The sequence below is a fragment of the Euleptes europaea genome, chromosome 7, assembly GCF_029931775.1.
Source record: "Euleptes europaea isolate rEulEur1 chromosome 7, rEulEur1.hap1, whole genome shotgun sequence".
In the NCBI taxonomy this organism is placed as follows: Eukaryota; Metazoa; Chordata; class Lepidosauria; order Squamata; family Sphaerodactylidae; genus Euleptes; species Euleptes europaea.
In genome coordinates, this window is record NC_079318.1 from 52,452,897 (window position 1) to 52,472,420 (window position 19,524).

At 42.4% G+C, this 19,524-nt stretch overlaps 1 protein-coding gene across 1 annotated transcript in view; it reads right to left on the minus strand.

Moving 5' to 3' along the window:
* Positions 1 to 19,524, minus strand: part of RPS6KC1 (ribosomal protein S6 kinase C1) — a 122,723-nt gene that overhangs the window by 68,738 nt on the left and 34,461 nt on the right. The window contains exons 4-7 of the mRNA XM_056852992.1: positions 15,852 to 15,967; positions 15,167 to 15,260; positions 14,095 to 14,151; positions 12,144 to 12,506 (exon numbers count right to left, since the gene is read on the minus strand). Coding sequence (XP_056708970.1) covers positions 12,144 to 12,506; positions 14,095 to 14,151; positions 15,167 to 15,260; positions 15,852 to 15,967 — 630 coding nt within the window. The remainder of the gene's footprint in view (positions 1 to 12,143; positions 12,507 to 14,094; positions 14,152 to 15,166; positions 15,261 to 15,851; positions 15,968 to 19,524) is intronic.

Genomic DNA, 19,524 nt, shown 5'->3' on the forward strand with positions numbered 1-19,524 from the left:
CTCATTTGTAGTAAGTAGTATGGGATAAGTACAAAATTAAAAGTTGTATGTAAACACTGCCTGAAGATAAAACATTTCCTTATGGTTCCACACACATGCACACATTTTCTTTAACAACGTCTGTAAAAATTAATACTTTGCCACCCCTTAGTCTCTGTGGAAGTATTAATCTATGGGATGGTAATTTTTTTTAAACTGCTCCACAGCTAGCAAAAAGCAATAAAGCACAATAATTGAAACCAAGATGAGAATTGTATTTTAGTACATGTCAACTACTTTCCTTAGTATGCTTCAAAAGCAACTGAAGTAATCAATTTGTTTTATCAATAAAGAGCTCAGCTTGTTAATTGCACAGCAAGGCTTTAGGGCTCGACAATGGCAAAGAACGGGACAGGGCACCCTCAGTGTGGAAATCATTTATGCAGGAGAGGCCATTTGAGGAAAGTGGGATTGCCTGTGAATCAATAAATGCCAATCCTGTAATAAAGGCTGGCCACCTCGACTGTATTATAGGTCCCTCCCCTCAAAATTGCTCCGATCACTTGATATAAATTACAGCTCAGATGCATCTTCGCACTGATGGCAGGTGCCATTTCCCACTTTTCCGTGTTTCCCACAGAGCGTTTCCTTTGTGGTACAGTGAATCAGGCTATAGTTTGGCACGATCTCCCAAAACAGAAAGTTTTGGAATCTAAAATAAAATGGCAGCAGGAAAAAAACACCAGTGGTTAGGTCATATTACCACATATCAACAGCAAATTCCTGCTGGCCACATTCATAACAAAATCAGCCTGGCAAAATCAAACTCTCCTCTAGTAGCTGCTATTAGCTCAGAACACCATCATGATTTTTTAAGGCATAATAAAGTTTGACCAGAGCCTTCTTCAGCGGCTTTAACCGTTAATACTCCATAGCTTCCAGCAGCCTTAACAGTGAATATTCCACACTTTCCACAGTACTCGGAGCAAAGCAAGTATCTAGCTTTCTGGTATCAGGCAAGGACTCCCCATCTATCGAGGCTTAGATAAATGTCCTACTGATTCATCTATATGGTGTTACAAGTACCTTTTAATACCAAAGCATTGTGGTAATAATTAATGTTCTTCCTGAGATGTGAGGTGGACATGGGCCATGGCTCTAGACCAGTGGTTCTCAACCTTTTTTGCTCCATTCCCCCCTTTCACCATTGTTCAGAATATAATTCCCCCCTTCCCAAGATAGTCTAACTAAAAAAAACCTACAATTTTACAGATTGTATATAATCTACAGGACAACACGCTTTGCTGAATAGTGGTCCCAATTCCCCCTCTGGACCCCTAAAATTTCCCCCTGGGGGAAAATTCCCCCCTTGTTGAGAACTCCTGCTCTAGACTATACTCCTGGTAGGAAAGAATCAGTCAACAGTTTGATAGGCATACCTTCAACAGGTTCTGTCTTGTGAAGAGAACGTCCACATCCACATGTGCATATTGTTAAGTTTTTCAAAACGGAAGAGCTGCAAAGATTTCATTTGCTGGCAAGCCCTAGCATAAGAAGTGGGAATATGGCACTACCTTCCCCGTAAATACCTCAGCCACTGACACATCTCCGTTCTCCCTTCCCAAAATAAAACTTCTTTTATTAATGACTAATGTGTTCAGGGCCTTTTTACTGCGGCAGGATTAAAAACCACCATTGCCTTTTTAAAATCTGGGATTTTGATCAACAAAAAGCCTCCCGGTTCCGTCAAGAAATCAAAACAGCGCCAGCAGCACTGTGTCTTCCAGAACAGGCACCACAGAAACAGGAGGGGACTTGCTTTATATCCATGTTCTGAGGTTGTTCAGAGACAACCTCAGAACAGCGGGGGAGAAGGAGTAAGAAATGCATGAGGGATTCTAGTCCTGGCTGCATTCTGTTCTGGAAGAGCTTTCCAGTTAGCTACGACAGAGATGGCAAAGAATCAGAGTAGCACGAGAGGAACTTGTTAGACAACAAAGAAGAACCTAGCAGACGCCTGATCCTGGGAAACCTATGACAACAGCTTGAGTTGCAAACACAAGTTAGATATAGGGGCTGTAGGAAAAATATTTGTATTGCACATCTCCTGGAAGATAACAAAGTGTCTGATCTTTCTATATTTTTGCAAACTGCTTTTAATTACAAAAAAACCCCTAAGAATTAAGAGAACAGAGTGTTTTGCGTCTGACTTCAGACTCAGGGCTTCCTCACATCTTATTAATCTCTATGTGCAAGGTGCTACCATGTAGGAAACAACATGCAATGAGCACAGAAGTTGGCACATGGGACAATCTTGCGCTTGATGTTTTTAGTTTTGTGTATATATACTGGCCCAGGCTAGCCTGATCTCGTCAGATCTCAGAAGCTAAGAAGGGTCAGCCCTGGTTAGTATTTGGATGGGAGACCACCAAGGAATGCCAGGGTTGCTGTGCAGAGGAAGGCACTGGCAAACCACCTGTTAGTCTCTTGCCATGAAGACCCCAAAAGGGGTCGCCATAAGTTGGCTGCGACTTGAAGGCACTTTACACACACACACACACTCACATATATACTGGGAAGTGTGACATTGGCATGTACACCATGTATGCATACATATATATATATATATTTTGCATGTAGATTATGAGTACACATGACAGGAAACAAAGACTGGTGTGGAGTTTAAGTGGGGAAAATACATGCTTTTCACTGCATATGTTAAGTGGCCCTATAAAAGACAGAGAAAGGAATTCACATCCTGGACCTTTGCCCAGAATCACTAAGACCATTCTGATCCCATATAAGTGAGAAGAAAAGAGAAGGGGGGAAAGTCTGTAAGCACAGGGCTAATTCATGTAGCACCAGCCACAATTTGGTGTTATGCATGAACCATGACACAGAGTCACACTCTAAGATAACGAGTAACTGTAGCACTTTGGGCCTTCACTACAATTACTGAAACTTACTTAATGCCATATATTCTTGGATTCAGAGGGGACAGGCCATGGCCCAGTGGTACAGCACCTGGTTTGCATGCAGTTCAGTCTTTGGCCTCTCCAGCGAAAAAAAGTGGGTAGTAGGTAATGCTTACCTCTGCTTGAGTCACTGGAGAGCTGCTGCCAATCCAAGTAGACAATATGGACAATACTTGATAGACAAATGGTCTGACTCAGGATAGGCAGCATTATGTGTTCATGAGAGTCCCACTTAAGTTGAGAAAAGTACATCCTAAGCATGCTCACTTAGAAGTAAGTACTACTGAAATTAATCAAATTGTCCACAGGGCATTCTCAGAACACTTTCAGACACAATGCTGATTCTATGACCTTGGGCAGATCATGAGAGAGAGGGCAGGAAGGTTTGCATCAGCGTTTGGCTCTCGTGGCCCTTTCTTGCATGCCCAGGGTAGTGCTGATCGCCACTTTGGGGTCAGGAAGCACTTTTTCTCCAGGCCAGATTGGCTAGGGATCCTGGAGGGTTGTTGTTGTTGTTTTGTCATCTTCTGGGCATGGAGTAGGGGTCACTGGGGGTGTGGGGTAGGAAGGCAGTTGTGAATTTCCTGCATTGTGCAGGGGGTTGGACTAGATAACACTGGCGGTCCCTTCCAACTCTATGTTTCTATGTCTCTATGAGGAGATTGGTCTCCATCATATAAAAATAATAACCCCAACCAAGAAGAAGAGTTGGTTTTTATACGCTGACTTTCTCTACCACTTAAGGAAGACTCCAACTGGCTTACAATCACCTTCTCTTCCCCTCCCCACAACAGACACCCTGTGAGGTAGGTGGGGCTGAGAGAGTGTGACTCACCCAAGGTCACCCAGCTGGCTTCGTGCGAACTAATGAACAAACATATAAAAATAAATGCTAAACAAACACTAATTCTTTTAGTACAGTGGTTTTAATCTGAATTCCAGGAAACCCTCAAACGTATTAGGCATTCCTTACTCAGAATGGCCTCTAATGGCTTCCATGAAACACAGCTTCCATGCTCGTACTTTTCTTCCCCCACAATGTGTAGCGATAGGAGAGAGAACATTGCATGTATCAGGAATCACCATGCAACTGTTCAACCAGAGCCCTGCGTGAGCCGAGTACCTGCCCTGAAACATCCCCCTGGAATCCTCTGCAAGAAACACATTCTATGGCAGATAAAACAAGGCAGAAAGCTCCCTAAAAGATGGGATATTTGAAAATCACCGATTTAGTTATAAACGAAGGATTCTTAAACCTCTCTCTTGGTTCATTTTCAACTCAACACAGGGAAGAACAATGCATTTGTGTGGGGGACAGTTCATCCAAGGACTGCCATAAGGGTCAATTAAGAAGGAGACTGCTCAGTAAAACAGAGGGCAATCAATGGGCCTGGAGGGGGTGTACTGACCTCAGACTGCTCTGATGGCTGATTAAAGACAGGAGTGACAGGATCAGCTTTGCCCAAAGTTCACAGCATGCCCAACTACTACTGCTGAAAGCACAGCTGAGTCAATCCGGTTCTACAGCATCAAGTGGAAGGAAGTATGAGGTAAGACAGAAGTCAGTGATATACAAGAGCAGGGGCTAAACTGGACTCCATTCATACAACATGCTTACCTACACTACTGTCTTCACAAGTGGCTCCTTTAAAGTATTCAAGAGTTTTAACCTGCTGCTGAGAGCCTGTCCAATAAAGCCCTAAAAGAGGGGCAAGCAGCTAAGAGTATTAAGGAAACCTGTCAAAAACAGAGGTTCAGGCTCTTGATCGGCTAAGACAACTTCTGAGTGACAAAATCACTCAGCCTAATCCAGATCACAAGGACAATGGAGGCAGAAGGCCAACCCATACATTACAATAAGAAGCATTGGTAATATTCTGACTCACATCCCACTGGTCACACACAGCTAATACACTGTCTGGTGTAAGGTGAACAAAATGAGTTTAGCTAGCTTTTTCATTCAATCTCACCTAATTTCCCTCCTTACTACAGCTCCCGTCCACACAGGTTCCATGAATCTCAGCATAGGATTTTTGGTGTTCAAAGGAGACTTCTTCACCTTTTTTTCCTTTATCACCAGTCGAAAAGCTAGCTGGATCCAACCCACTGTGTTAACATTTCCTTACCCCTGCCCCCACTGATTTATTGGCTACGGGGGGGAGGGCAGGAAAGCCAACACAACAACATACCGTAATTTGGATCTAAAGGGCCTCTCTTTAATTTCTTGGAGGACGTGGGATGAAAGCTTCACTAATAAATCAATCAGATGTTGTAAAAAGCCGCTACTTACCTGGTTGCCTTGGATGATTAAAAATCACCTCCACATGACAAAGACAAAACAAGAAATGCTTTATGGAAGTTGGTTGTCCCCCATATCTTTGCAGGTCCCAAATACTTAACCAAAGTATGCATGACCAAGCAAGCGAATAAAAAATTGTAGGCTAGTAACTTTTGCAGCTTTGTCCACAGTGCTGAAGTAACAAGTTTAGCCCCAGAAAAACTGTTCTAATCCTGCTGTGTCTCCTGTACAAGCCGGCAGCGTGGTGTAGTGGTTGAGAGCGGTGGACTCTAATCTGGAGAACCGGGTTTGATTCCCCACTCCTCCACATGAAGCCAGCTGGGTGACCTTGGGCTAGTCACAGCTCTCTTAGAGCTCTCTCAGCCGCACCTACCTCACAAGGTGTCTGTCGTGGGAAGAGGAAGGGAAGGAGATTGTAAACCGGTCTGATTCTCCTTAAAAGGTAAAGAAAATTGACATATAAAAACCAACTCTTCTTCTTCTATCTCAAGATGGTATTGGTGTGGATCCTGCTAACACTTACACTGGATTGTCAAGAAGAGTGGTAGGAGGAAGAGGAGGAAGACGAGGAAGACAAGGAAGACGAGGAAGAGTTGGTTTTTATATGCTGACTTTCTCTTACCACTTAAGGAAGAATCAAACCGGCTTACAATCACCTTCCCTTCCCCTCCCCACAACAGACACCTTTTGAAGTAGGTGGGGCTGAGAGAGTTCGGAGAGAACTGTGACCAGCCCAAGGTCACCCAGCGACCTTCATGCGTAGGACTGGGGAACTAAAGTCAGCAGAACAATCCACATATCTGACATCCTTAAGCAAGGGAAAGGCATCCAAGGGTAACACAAGTTCCTTTTGCACAAGACAAGCACATGGGTCTTCCCAAAGGCATCACTCTGGATACAATGCCACACAGGTCTTGGTCTGAGCAAGTATGTTCTGATACTCTTATGCATGGCTCTGTGGTACAGAACAAGGAGGAGTCCGTCTGTGTAGGTCCTTAGTAAACACTTTTAAGCTATCATGCTTTAGACTTGCATCTTTAAAAGTTATGAAGACCTGTCCTGTGCCTTGGAGTTGGAGCAGGTTTAAAATATTTTTAGCCTTCTACCAGGTCATTTTCACATTGAAGCAGAGTTTCATTTGTCTGGCCCTGCTTTCCACTTACACCACTGGACGCTATTCTTTTACTTGGACTCTACACAAAGAAGACAATCTGGGCCAAGATGTTTCTTGTTCCGATGCCCTGGGCAGCCATCAGACGGCAGATTTTGAGCCTCCAAATCAGAAGCTGGCATATGACCCCTTTCTCCCTGTAGTGACAGGCAGATCAGTTTTCTTGGAAAGACTTGTGAGAAGGAAACATGCTATTCGAAGAGCAACAAGGATCCATCAAAACAAAGTCTTATGAAGGACTTAACATTCTCCAATAACCCTGAGTAATTTTCCGTGAGCCACAAGAGACTGTTCTATGCCTTGGAATATCAAGCAATCTTCAGTAATTTGGCATAAGGATCAATTTTGGCTGGCACCACTAAGTGTTGGACAAAACAGTAAATCAAAAGAAATAGGCATGGTTGTTGTTTTTAAAGTTTGTTTCTTTTGTTTGGAAGTTGTGCAAAAGCTAAAAGATAAAGTTCAACAGAAAGCTCCATCATAAGTTTGTTTTCAATAACAGGCACTGTGTCCGTATGATGAAGACACTTTGACAACAATGGGCTTCTTCCAGTCAGCGCGCATTCATTTTATGGCACACAGACAATGCATTTTTGCCCAGATGGTTCTACTGTTAATGAAGAATACCGCATTTTCCACTCAAAGCAATTTCTACCTGGGAAAAACTGTCACACATCCTGGGCAATGTGTTTTCATGGCCTTCATGAATACCATGAGGATTGTGGCTATGGAGAGCCTTGCTTTGTTCAATGGGGCATTTCCCCCTTTTGTTTTTTTTAATGCTCTTTTTGCCTCCACGGCAGCCAGGAAGCCTCTGAGGCGGCGGCGCGGCTGTGCCACTTCTGGCCGCCGTCGGTCGGCTCCCCCCTTCAGGAATGGGCTGCCCCAATACAAGAAAATCAAGTTTGCCCAGGAAGCTCATCAACAGCCATAATGTTAAAATTACTACAGGCTTCCTTGACAGACATTTTGCTCACCGATGCCAATCTTTTCCTGCAACATGCAGCCATATTAAACTGTTCAGTATATTCCTGGGAGTGCTTGCAGTTCGCACAACACTGAACAGTGAGGCCAACCAAGCCTGGCCAGTGCTTCATTGTAATCTGAGGTTCTGTTGGGAGATGAGTCTCTGTGGGAAAAGACCCCAAAGGCAGAAATTGAAAAACTACAGCCGTGGCATCCTGCACTGAACCAAAGAATTTGCAGTGCAATCCTAAGCAACTACACCTATTAAGCTCTACTCAGGTTTGCAGCATTAGAGGTTGTTGCCTTAGAATTTGGTATTCTACACAGAAGGATAGACATAGTCACATCCTATCAAAGATGTATTCACATTCCAAACATGGGGGGGGGGAGTTCCCACCGCTTCACATGGCAGAATTGTTTTATTTTAAAAATGATAATAGTTATACACAAGAATATGCTTATGCAACACACACAATACTAGCTATATGATGGAAGCTTTGACTCTCAAAAGCTAACACACCGAAAATCTTGTTGTTCTCTAAGGCCTTTTATGCAGGAACGTTTCCCCACGGTCACCCTCACTGACTACTTTGGGGCTTCCTTTTTGATTATGCATGCCTTTTCTACCGGTAAGAGGTCGCCTCGCTCTCCCTGCGCATTTTCCCCATGTTTTCCAGATGCTGTTTTAGCCAGAATCTGGAAAACGTGGGTAAAAAGCGCAAGGAGAGTGAGGCGACCTCTGACTCGCGGAAAAGGCATGCATAATCAAAAGGAAGCCCCAAAGCAGTAGGTGGGGGTGTCCGCAGGGAAACCTCCCTGTATAAAAGGCCTAAGGTGCTACTGGACTCAAATCTAGCTGTTCTATTACAAACCCTCTGAAACTAGTACTACCTATGTTTCTCAAAATTAATTGATAATAAAACACTAATGCTCCTTCAAGTATTTTTTATATCCAATAAATAGATCACTGACACAAGTGCTGACAGGATCCAAAAAAGAACAGGGCTACAAAATGATCTCAAGTTTGTTTCTCTCGTTTTGAATTTTTATTCTTTCAAGATAGAGGAGCTGACAGCACATATCCTGCAACAACTAATGGGGGGGAAGCCGGCTCCCAGCGTGCTCGAACTGTCCTTTCAACAACCTACAACTGCCCTAAGAGTAAGACGCTCTTTGAGCCATCGAGAAATGACCAGATGCTGGGATATATAATTTAAAAACTAAAATTACATAGTGTCAGTATAACAAAAAATATAATACCAAATGAACCACATGTATGCCCTACTGAAAGAGGTGGCTCCAACAGGAGATAGTCACTGAGAATGTGCCCTTTCTAAAGCCACGTCTACCCCCATGCTTCATCGCACACATCACCATCAGGAGGTTCTTCCAAGAGAACACAAAAAATGGCCCTCTTGAGTGACCGGCTTTAAAACCTGTGAGGCGTTTTCCCTGAGGATACTACTACCGGGTCAATCAGCATTCAGAGGTTACGGTAATGAAACAGGAGGATACTAATGGAGGGAAAGGGGAAAGAGTTTTACACGGGAAACCTAGAAAGCAAAGCACATTATGGGGAAGTATCGATACATTTAGAGCAAAGACACAAATCGGGAAATGCTTTTGCTTCTTGCTCCCTAGATCACAACTGCTGTGGAAGCTCCTCAAAAGCTACTTCCTTGGTGCCACCAAGTGGTAATAATTTGTATCAGCACTTTATATTAATCGCAAACTGTTAACACACACTCACCCCTCCCCATTTCAGAGTTATTGATACTTGAACAATTATTCCACTCTTTCTCAAGTCAAAGCTGTAAAGTAGAAGTATAAGGAGAAAGAGGGGATTCTTACCTATTTTTAGAGAGGAAGGGGTGCGGGGGGAACAAGAATATAGAAGAACGCTGGAATACATTTTTCTTCTGAAACAAGCACACTAAAAATGTTATGGATGAATACATTTGAAGACTCATAGGATAGGTCTACAACACAAGGGGGAATCCTAATTATTTTTAATACAAGTTGCAGCTTCATATTATTAATACAAGATGTCCAGTGCAATTTCCCTTGCACCGATATTGCCTTTAATATACTTCAACTCTACTGTTCCAGACTGCTCATTCACAAAGTCTTCAGTCCAGATTTTTACGCACACATGTTGCACCTACTTCCTTCCATGGGACTCCTCAAGTCCCCTAGATTTAGTTATACATAAAACAGGTTTGAGCAGGGTCCCAGCAACTGAGAGGGTAATTGTAAGATTCCGTGAATGTGATGGGAATGGGATTCACCAAACTGTGAAGCCTCCACCTTGAAGAATCTTCCTGTGGGCTTAGAGCAACATCAAGAGGGCGATTACGATGAGAGATGGAAGAGGAAGCTCTCTTAGGCGTGTGGGCAACAAAGCTACTGAAGCAGCATCCAGACAGACATTCTCAGGCAAGCCTGCTGTGGGAAAGCACCCACCCTCTTTTGATCAGCTGTACATACTTCTCCTATGGATTCGAACTCAGGAGGAACCTGCTCTGGCTCTTTGTAGCAAAACCCACGATGCACCGTTTTAATTGGCGGGAACCATGCGAGGGCAGCAATCCAATCTCACCTGCCTCCACCCCAAATCTCCCCAAACCAGTTTTCCAACAGTATAAAAAGAAAAGCACTTAAAAAAAAAAAAGAGGGGGGATGCATATTTATTCCAATAAATATATTACAGAACTGTAGACATTTGTAAAAATAAGAATGCTTGCTTGAAATGCAGAGGAGGGGCAAAACAGGCTGCTGATCGAGCGCTGGATTCACAGGCCAGTATACCTGCCCAATGGAGAGGAAGCCAGGAGGCGCTACAGGAACTCCGGATCTATGTGTATGTCAGTATCCACCCTTGGGGATCACGTTGCCATAGTAACTTCATGACAATGTCAATAATTAGTTCTATCAACAGCTATTGGCTATGGCAGCTAAACAGAACCTCCATGTAGAGAGTCAGGACACCTCTGAACACCTGATGTTCGGGACAAACCCAGCAGGGCATGTCCCATATTTTGTGAACTATTTGTGAGCCCCAGCAGCATCTCACTGGCTACTGCAGGAGACAGAATGAGATGACTCCTTGGTTCAGTCCAGCAAGGCTTCTTTAATGTACTTAAGTGGTGTTTCCTGCCCTGTGTCAAACCAAATCACCTGTGTGTGCTCTTAAGCTATAATTACATTGAAATAGTAGAAACTATAGAAAGAGGCAGAACATGGGTCAACATAAATAAAAATGGAAACAAGGTGTTAACCTGATAAGGCTTATGTATTAATCAAAGAATGAATGAAAAAATGAAAAACCAACAAAAACATAAGTGTTAAATTCACACTAAATGCCTCGCAGGGCTTAAGACAAATTAAACACAGTCAACCGGCTTACAACCAAAAATTCAATTCAACGTAGCCGACAAGGGCTTATATATCATATAATAAAGTCAATAACAAATTAATCATGAAGAATGAACAACGAAAGAGGTCCGTGGCTGGGTCTGACGCAAGGACGCGTTTCGAAATCTTCTTCAGCTTGCCGACCCCAATACGTTAAAGGGACCACCAATAATAACATTCAAAGGTATTCAAAAGTAACGCAGCAAAATTCTATGAAAAATAAACAGAAGCCTAAATGGCTAAATGCTAAAGAATGAGAATATATGTAAGAGCTATGTTATAATTTTGGTGCATAACAACACAAAGTAGCTTACCCACTTTGTGTTGTTATGCACCAAAATTATAACATAGCTCTTACATATATTATAACATAGCTCTTACAATCCGTTGTTCATTCTTCATGATTAATTTGTTATTGACTTTATTATATGATATATAAGCCCTTGTCGGCTACGTTGAATTGAATTTTTGGCTGTAAGCCGGTTGACTGTGTTTAATTTGCCTTAAGCCCTGCGAGGCATTTAGTGTGAATTTAACACTTATGTTTTTGTTGGTTTTTCATTTTTTCATTCATTCTTTGATTAATACATAAGTCTTATCAGGTTAACACCTTGTTTCCATTTTTATTTATGTTGACCCATGTGCTGCCTCTTTCTATAGTTTCTAATAATTACATTGAAGGCATACATAAACTTATGGGAAGCCACTTAAGCAAAATAACTGAGGAGGCTAAGTTGGACTTCATGTGATGGAAAGGACCAAGAAATACATTCTATAATACCTGAATACCTGAAATACCAAGCTCACTTACCACCGCACAGGAGTCGTTATGGGGAATTAGCTATGCAGTCAGAGGTGTCTTAGCAACGGGGGATCCAAGGCAGCTGCCCTAGCATGGGTGAGGGAGCAGGCAGCTGGCACATGCACCCACTCACGCCTCAGAGGCTCGGGTAGCAGCCGGTCGCCTCGGCAGCCACCTCACATATGTGAGGGGGATGGGCAGCGGCGACTTCTTGCATATGCCTGCCCACCCCCCCTTAGGGACTCAGGGAGCAGGTGCCTGTCTGCCCACCCGCTCACTTTGCTTGAGCCTGGGGTGACCCAGGAAGGGAGGAGGCGTGGTAGTGATTCTGGTGCCCTGTCCTGGTCTTCTGCTCAGGGCCGAGGAATCACTAAGGACATCCCTGCATGCAGTACAAAGGGTAATTTCAGTAGAAGAATGGGCACGTATTTGCAAGGGGAGGAATACTGAATGCTCCCCTAAATTGCTTCCAGTTCTCAAAATAAACCTTTGAGATAATTAAGAACAAATTTTGGATTCAACCATAATCAAGCCTACCTTGAACTCCTTCCAAGAGCAGATCAACCCCTTTCCTGTAAAAGCCATAAGCAGCCTCATAATCTTCCTCTTCTTCCTTCTTCAAAGCCAACTTGATCAGCTCCCCAGCTTTCTCCAGGTAGTCCCGCCTGCCAAGTTTGGCCTTTAAGCTCCCAGTAAACAGACCCCGGCTCTCCCTCTCCCCGTCGGGTTTGCTCCACTCATGATCTGAAGCAGCAGAGGCTTGTGCTGAAGATTCAGCGGCAAAGTTGAGAGCAAAAGATCTACTGGGAGAATTCTGATTAGATGCCATTCCATCATCTAAGTCAGCAAGAGAGTCCACATCAACAGTCAAAGAGATCAGGTCGCTGTCGCTGGAGAAACCTGCGGTGCAACAGAAAGACGGCCTCAGAAGGGACCCGGTTGATCAGTGGGTCCAACCTGATCCTCCAAAACAGTGTAAATTATAACTAAAGCATCCCAGCAGCAGTGCTTATGTGACATACAGGCCAATTAAGAAGGCAGCCTTTAATTACGAGAACTAATGTACCATATGGCTAACATGTGAACCACTTCAGATCTTGCCTCTACCATGAACGAATCGCGGGGTCTTAAGCAAGCCACTCTCTTTCCAATCCCACTTCTGAAACACAGGAGTGACTCACTTATGGAATGCCCTCCTTGAGGATGTGAAGGAGGCTCCTTTGTTAGCCTTCTTCCAGAAAAGATACAAAGCAGTTGTTTTTAGACAAGCGTCTGGCAGATAATTCATCTGGTTTATATATGGTGAGCCATGATCTAGATGATCCAGGCTAGCCTGATCTCTCAGATCTCTGAAGTTAAGCAGGGTCAGCCCTGGTTAGCATTATGACGGAAGACCACCAAGGAACTCCAGGGTCACTACGCAGAGGAAGGCAATGACAAACCACCTCCGAACGTCTCTTGCCTAGAAAACCCTACAGTCACCATAAGTCGACTACGACTTGACGCACTTTACACACATGTATATAGTGAAGGTAAGAGGTTCACTGGCTTTAATTGTTCATGTTTTGTTAAGCTACCTTCAAGAAGCATGGTTGGTGGGAAAGGCAGCATGCGTGTGCATTAAGTGCCGTCACGTCACTTCTTATGGCGACTGTATGAATCAACGACCTCCAAAATGGCCTATTGTTAACAGCCTTGCTCAAGTCTTGCACACTGAGGGTTGTGGCTTCCTTTACTGAGTATAAGGCAGCACGGAAATGTTCCAATAAATAAAATAAATACATTTTTAAATGCCCCAATCCCGTGTTTCCATTATTAAAAAAAGGCTTATGCTATTTTTTATTAAATTTTATTCCATTATTATTTTTTATTTTATTCCACTATTTTATTCCATTATTAAAAAAAGGCTTATGCTATTTTTTAATCATAAAATCACCTCAAGATCACTGAGATGATGTGCCTGCTTTGAAAACTCTACATGGATGCCCCATATTATTTTGGTTCAAGAAATGCAAGGGAAAAGACCACTGGTCAGAGTATTCAAACTACAAAGCAACAGCTCAAAAAACTAGCTTTTATGTACCCAACTGCACAGGAGACACCTCACGTTAAAAAAAAAAAGGAATCCTGTATTATTGTTATTAAATTAAGACAACATCAAGATTAGCAACATGCCACACCAGTTTGGTCAAGATCTACAGCCTCACTTTCCTCAAAAGGCTGCTTACTCACACTGACAGCCTAATTGACTAAGATTTCAAGGACTGATGCTTGCCTGCAACTAACACTCCTTCCATTAAAGCTCTTGTCGTTTAAGGGGCTGGCGCTCTATATGTGCTTAAAGCCAATAGAAACTCTTCGGTATGGTGATCTCAAGACTTCAGCTTGCTCTAGACACAGCACATGCAGGAATTGTTGGGCTTGAGATTCGAGTTGGGAGGAAAGAAATATTGAAACATTGGCAAATTAAATGAGAACTCATTCTTACCTCCACATTCTGATTGGCTAAGCGTTATGTCGTCAATGCCACTGACATCTTTGCGAGCTTTATTTTTTAAAAAAAAGAATACATAGAAGGACAGTTGGTGATCTTTTTGAAAGCACAGTACAAATAACTATCAAGTAAAATAAAAACAAGGACAGTTCTATTATATAAGTATTAAATAAATAAATTTTATTTGTGGCTAGTATGCCAGATAAAACAGATGAAACAGAAACTGACCATACAGAGTAGATGTTTACAACCAAGGCCAACAAAATTAGGAATCACCCAATTTTACATTTCCACAGATTAAGGACGTACATTAAGACGACGTAGCTTCATTGCTACTGCACAATATATAAGTATTATATTTTCCTGTATTATCAATTAAATAAATGTCATAGGTAGGACAGGTTCCTATAAGCCTTATAGAAATCAAGGGCTTGAAAAAGGTATTAATTTAAAGGAATGCATGCTTTGTAAGACAACCAAACTTTCAGTTCATACACCAAGCAGTCTCCTCCGTTAGAGTGGATGGGGAAGCCTCAGAAGGCAGAGATCGCCACAAGGTGTATTGGAACACAAGATATTTACTGGATCAGAGCATCACAAAGATAGTCCCCATCCTGCAACATCTAGCTGAACCTCCTCTACCAGTATCATCAAACAGACTTTCCTCTGACTCTAAGCCTTGTTGTGACAGAGAATTTTCAAACCTAGGAGCATCAAGTAAAGCCAATCTTGCACTATAAGCTTAAGAAAAAAACATTTAGCTAAAGAAAGAACATCCATCTTTACAAACAAGTGTGCACTCCTGTGTGTGTCAAACTACAGACTTAAAACAAAGAGCTATAAAATAAGTCGAAAACATTCACATAACAGGTTTTCTCCCATACGCAACGGTAATACCAGATTGGGGGAAAGTTTATGTGCTTGCCATAGACAGCCGAAATGCTAATGCTGCCATCTAGAGGAGATAAAAATACAAACTGTTTGGAATTTCTTAAGCACCCCATACATCATTCAACTACATCCCGCAATGAGGCAAATCACAAAAAGTAACAAGGCAGAAACCAACCTTCAGAACTGCAAACAGACACACTGTCAGTCAAGGAATCCCACAGAGGTTCTGCAGGTCCAATCAATTCAGACCCATCATGCACCTCTCCATCCTTCAGAAAGAGAAATTAATTAGTACATATCTCACATTTACTGTGATGTATTGCAATTTTTTATCTCAGTGACCAAAAAAAAGCCACATAATGTGACCAAGTGACTGAAACTCAGCCAACATGATTTGAGGCTTTATAATATCTCAATTCAAAGCTGAATGAAGTAATACAATGCTGCACTTTTTAATATTAGATGCTTTGCATCTACATATGGTAAATTGTTCAGATTGTGAGCCAAGACCCACCTCTGTAAGTCTGCAGGGTGTCATGATTTTACTCAAGGTGCAGTATGTATAAATAAGGTCCCAAAGGCAGTAGCAAAAGAAACCAAACATCCAGCGGCACCTTAAAGACTAACAAGATTTATTTCAATGTCAGCGTTCACAAGGCATAACTCACTTCTTCAGATATGGATTGATAGCCAAGGGCAAGCCTTAATAGTTCACAGATGAACAGGAAAAATACTTAATTTTCTCAAAGTTTTCGCCAACGGTCTGCACGCTCCTTGAGTAGCGAAATTAAAAACAAGCAAACTCTGCCTGCCGCGTGGGATCATGTAAGAGATGAAGAAATCAGCTCAGAAGTATTAACCTTAAAGAAATCTTCAAGCTGCTTGCTATTATAGAGTGCAGGGATATTGGCAGAAAACTGCAGCAAATCTTCTGCACACTGCCTCCTCTCTTCAATCACACTTTCATCAAATCGCCCTGAAAGAAAAAAAGACAAACGTTTTGAGAAACAAGCCTTTTTTTCTTAAAAATTAAAAAAATACCCTACTGAGGAGAAATCCCTGCATATGTTAATTCAAGCAACTGCTTCAGGAGACAGCAACAAGCTTCACACTTCCCACTCACAACTGTCCCCAGAGTCCCCTCTCTGCAATCATCTCAGACAATGCAATCTGGCAGCTGCAAGAAGAATCCAAGATTCCATCACGTCTTGAAGGACACGAGAGGCGATGCTCCTGATTAGCCAAGGGACACAAGCATATGTCCATCAATGCAAAAAGAAAAATTAAATAAGGCTTGCTGTCACATTCATGATGCCCATGTTGTGTTCAGCTAACCCTGTAGAGAACTGAGCACCAGCCACTCTGTTAACACTAAAGTCAGACTCTCATTTGTGATACAAAAAAGTCCCCCGTGCACACAAGGAGACATTTGCCCAGTCCGTATAACAACCATGCTTCCTGGATGCACTACCATTCATTCAAGGATGAAAAGGGAAGTCTGAGCACCAATTTACGCAATCAGATCAATCCAGTTCCTGTGAGACTGTACCACTTCAGTTGTCCTAGATGACTACATCCTGAATATTTCCTAGCCAAAAAAGAGGGAGAACTCCCTGCACATAGAAAACTACTGCTGATATTATATGTGCCAGTATTTTATTTTAGGAGGGAGAAGTACTCAGAATACAATCACTTCCCTCCAAATAATCTGAAGGGGTGAAGTCCAGCAACATCTATATGTACAGCTCAAGTCCAGCAGCATGGACAGTAGCAATTACCTGAAGAAGTCACAAATGCTTACCATGGTATCCCCCTAAAGTTCTACCAACCAACCGAATTTCAAAGACTCCCTATCTTGTGGGAAATGATGCCTAGCCTGCTAATTACTCGTATACACTTCAGTCATTTAAACAGCCACACAGGGGCCAGGAATCTCCCCACCCCAGCCTCCATGTTATAGAAAGTTCAAGATCAGTTTTCCAATTCCAACATCTTCTGTTCCATGAAAAAGTCTAATCTAAGCCTCTATGCCCAAACTTTGACTTGGGGAACAAACTTAGCAGAAAAGAATCTGAACAAAATGTTTTATCTAGTCTAACAAGAGTCAGATTCTCACATGGCATAAAAGCAACAAGAGCAGAAAACCATAGCAATCGCTATAGGAAATTAACAATATAGTATCTTACCATAGCTAATCCCTCACCCAAGGGGAGCAACTGCTCCTTGACCTGGCAAACAGATTACTAGCCTCACCTCTCATGCCAACTCGTACCACATCAGCTTTCTTTCATACATAGAGTGCTGTGCTCACAGGTTCACAATATGAAGAAAGCCTGTGAATACATACACATGGAAACATTTATTATATTTATATTGGACCCTTCCTCCCAGAGTTCATGACAGCATACATGACTCTATCCTGCATGTGATCCTTTCAAGAACCCTATGAGGTAGGTAATGCTGAGTGAGAGAGAGAGAGAGAGAGAGAGAGAGAGAGAGAGAGAGAGAGAGAGAGAGAGAGAGAGAGAGAGAGAGAGAGAGAGACCGACCATCCCAGGGTCACATAAATGAGTTTCATGACTTAATAGAACAGCTATAACTGAGTCAAAAGCTTATACCCTGAAAATCTTGTTGGTCTCTAAGGTGCTACTGGACTCAATTCTAGCTATTCTACTGCAGACCAACATGGCTATCCTCTGAAAATGACTTAAAAGAATTAGAACCTGGGTCTCCTCAGTCCCCACTCTAACCATTGCATCGCACTGGCTCTCAACTTGTCATCCGTTTTGTGACAGGGAAGACAAACTTCTGATGAGCCATATAATCAAATTGTTGACAAGAGCTGTCTATAGAGGCTATATTACACTGGTGTTGAACCAACTACACTGGCTACCAATGAATTTCCAGTCACAACTGAAGCACTAACACTCATCTTTCATCTTTGAACAGGCTGCTTCCTCACCAACTTTCTCCTCACCCCATTCTCTTTGAAGCTTCAAAGAAGACCTTAGTTTTTGCCCCTATCTGAGGTTCAGTGGGTACCAACAAGATGTAAGGCCTTCTCTGTTGCGATACTGAAACTCTGGAGTTCTGTGCCTTGGGAAGTTCATATGGCTACCTCACCTGCTATTTAGGAAAGCAGCCAAGACGAGGAAATAAATTAATTGTTCTCTAATGCATAAACTAAAATTCTTGGCTGCCATTTTGTATTGACTTGCTGTTTAGGGTTTATTTTATAAATCGGTTTAGGATTATTTTATAATCAAGAGTTTTGCTGGAAAGAGGGATATCATCATAGTATATAAAGTACGTTTTCAGGTGTCTGGCTAGTAAGCAGGACCCAGATCAAAGACATTTCAACAGCTTTGCTCTATTATCTTTGACTTTAAATTCCCATGTTCCATGCCAACATATTATTTTCCAATGGGAAAATCCAAACTAAGTGCAGGAAAGCAGCATGACATTTTCCTGTCAGAGGGCCTCACTTTTTAACGTACGGGTCTCTATTGAAACTGCAGTGAAAGGAGAAAAAAAACAGACTTTCAAATGTTAAACACTGTGGGAACAGAAATATAAAACAGTAACAAAACAAAAGAAGAATTCTTAGCATTCTGTCCATCTGTGTGGAAATCACACAGATCTTTCTAAACCTCATTCAGTGGCTCTAGGTAGTAAAGAGGTGAGCAGAAGGACAAACAGATCTCCTCATTACCCAAATATCCTACGCTTCCCAAACCATAAGAGCAGCCCTCAAAGGTCCTTCTAGTCTGTTTCCTACAGTGACCAGCCAAAAATGTAGAACATGAAGGAAGTGGCAGCACAGCCTCCATCATTGGCCCCGAGCAACTGGTATCCAGGGCCATGCCTCCCTGGAAAAAGGAAACTGCCTTTATCCATAACGGCCAACATTTGTGGGCAGACCTATCTTCCACAGCTGATCTCCTTCTAAAACCATCAATTTACAGGCCATGAATTCCATAAATTAATTATACATTCTGGGATGATGTGCTTTGTTTCACCTCTCACTGGGTGACCCCAAGTTCCAATATAATGGGAGCATTTCCAGGAAGAAGTCCAGCACAGGAAGATCAGCCAACAAGTAAACAAAAGTTTGGGTTCCTATGATGCTAACAGCCCAAGGACAGGATAAATGTTAACAGCAGCATGGAAAAAGTAATAGCCTGACCTCCTCTCCCCCCATTCAGCTTTGGGGTCATTTCGTATGCTTTTCTGACACAGAGACTAATCACCATGTCCAGAAGCCCTATGAACCTCAATGCACAAATGACAGAACAAATGTCCTTGTTGTTCCAAGTACACATATCAGGGCGTTACTGTGTATATGTCGATATGTGAAGCCATGTACAAGGTTCAAAATGTGGCAAGTCTTATAACCCTCATGATGGTCCTTGTCAACAAAAAAAGATCAGATATAACTACTGGAGATACAGAAAAGTTTGGTTCCCCCAATTGACAGTGACAGATCTGCAACACATATGGAAAAGATGTCCTTGGATGGAGAATCCCAGGACG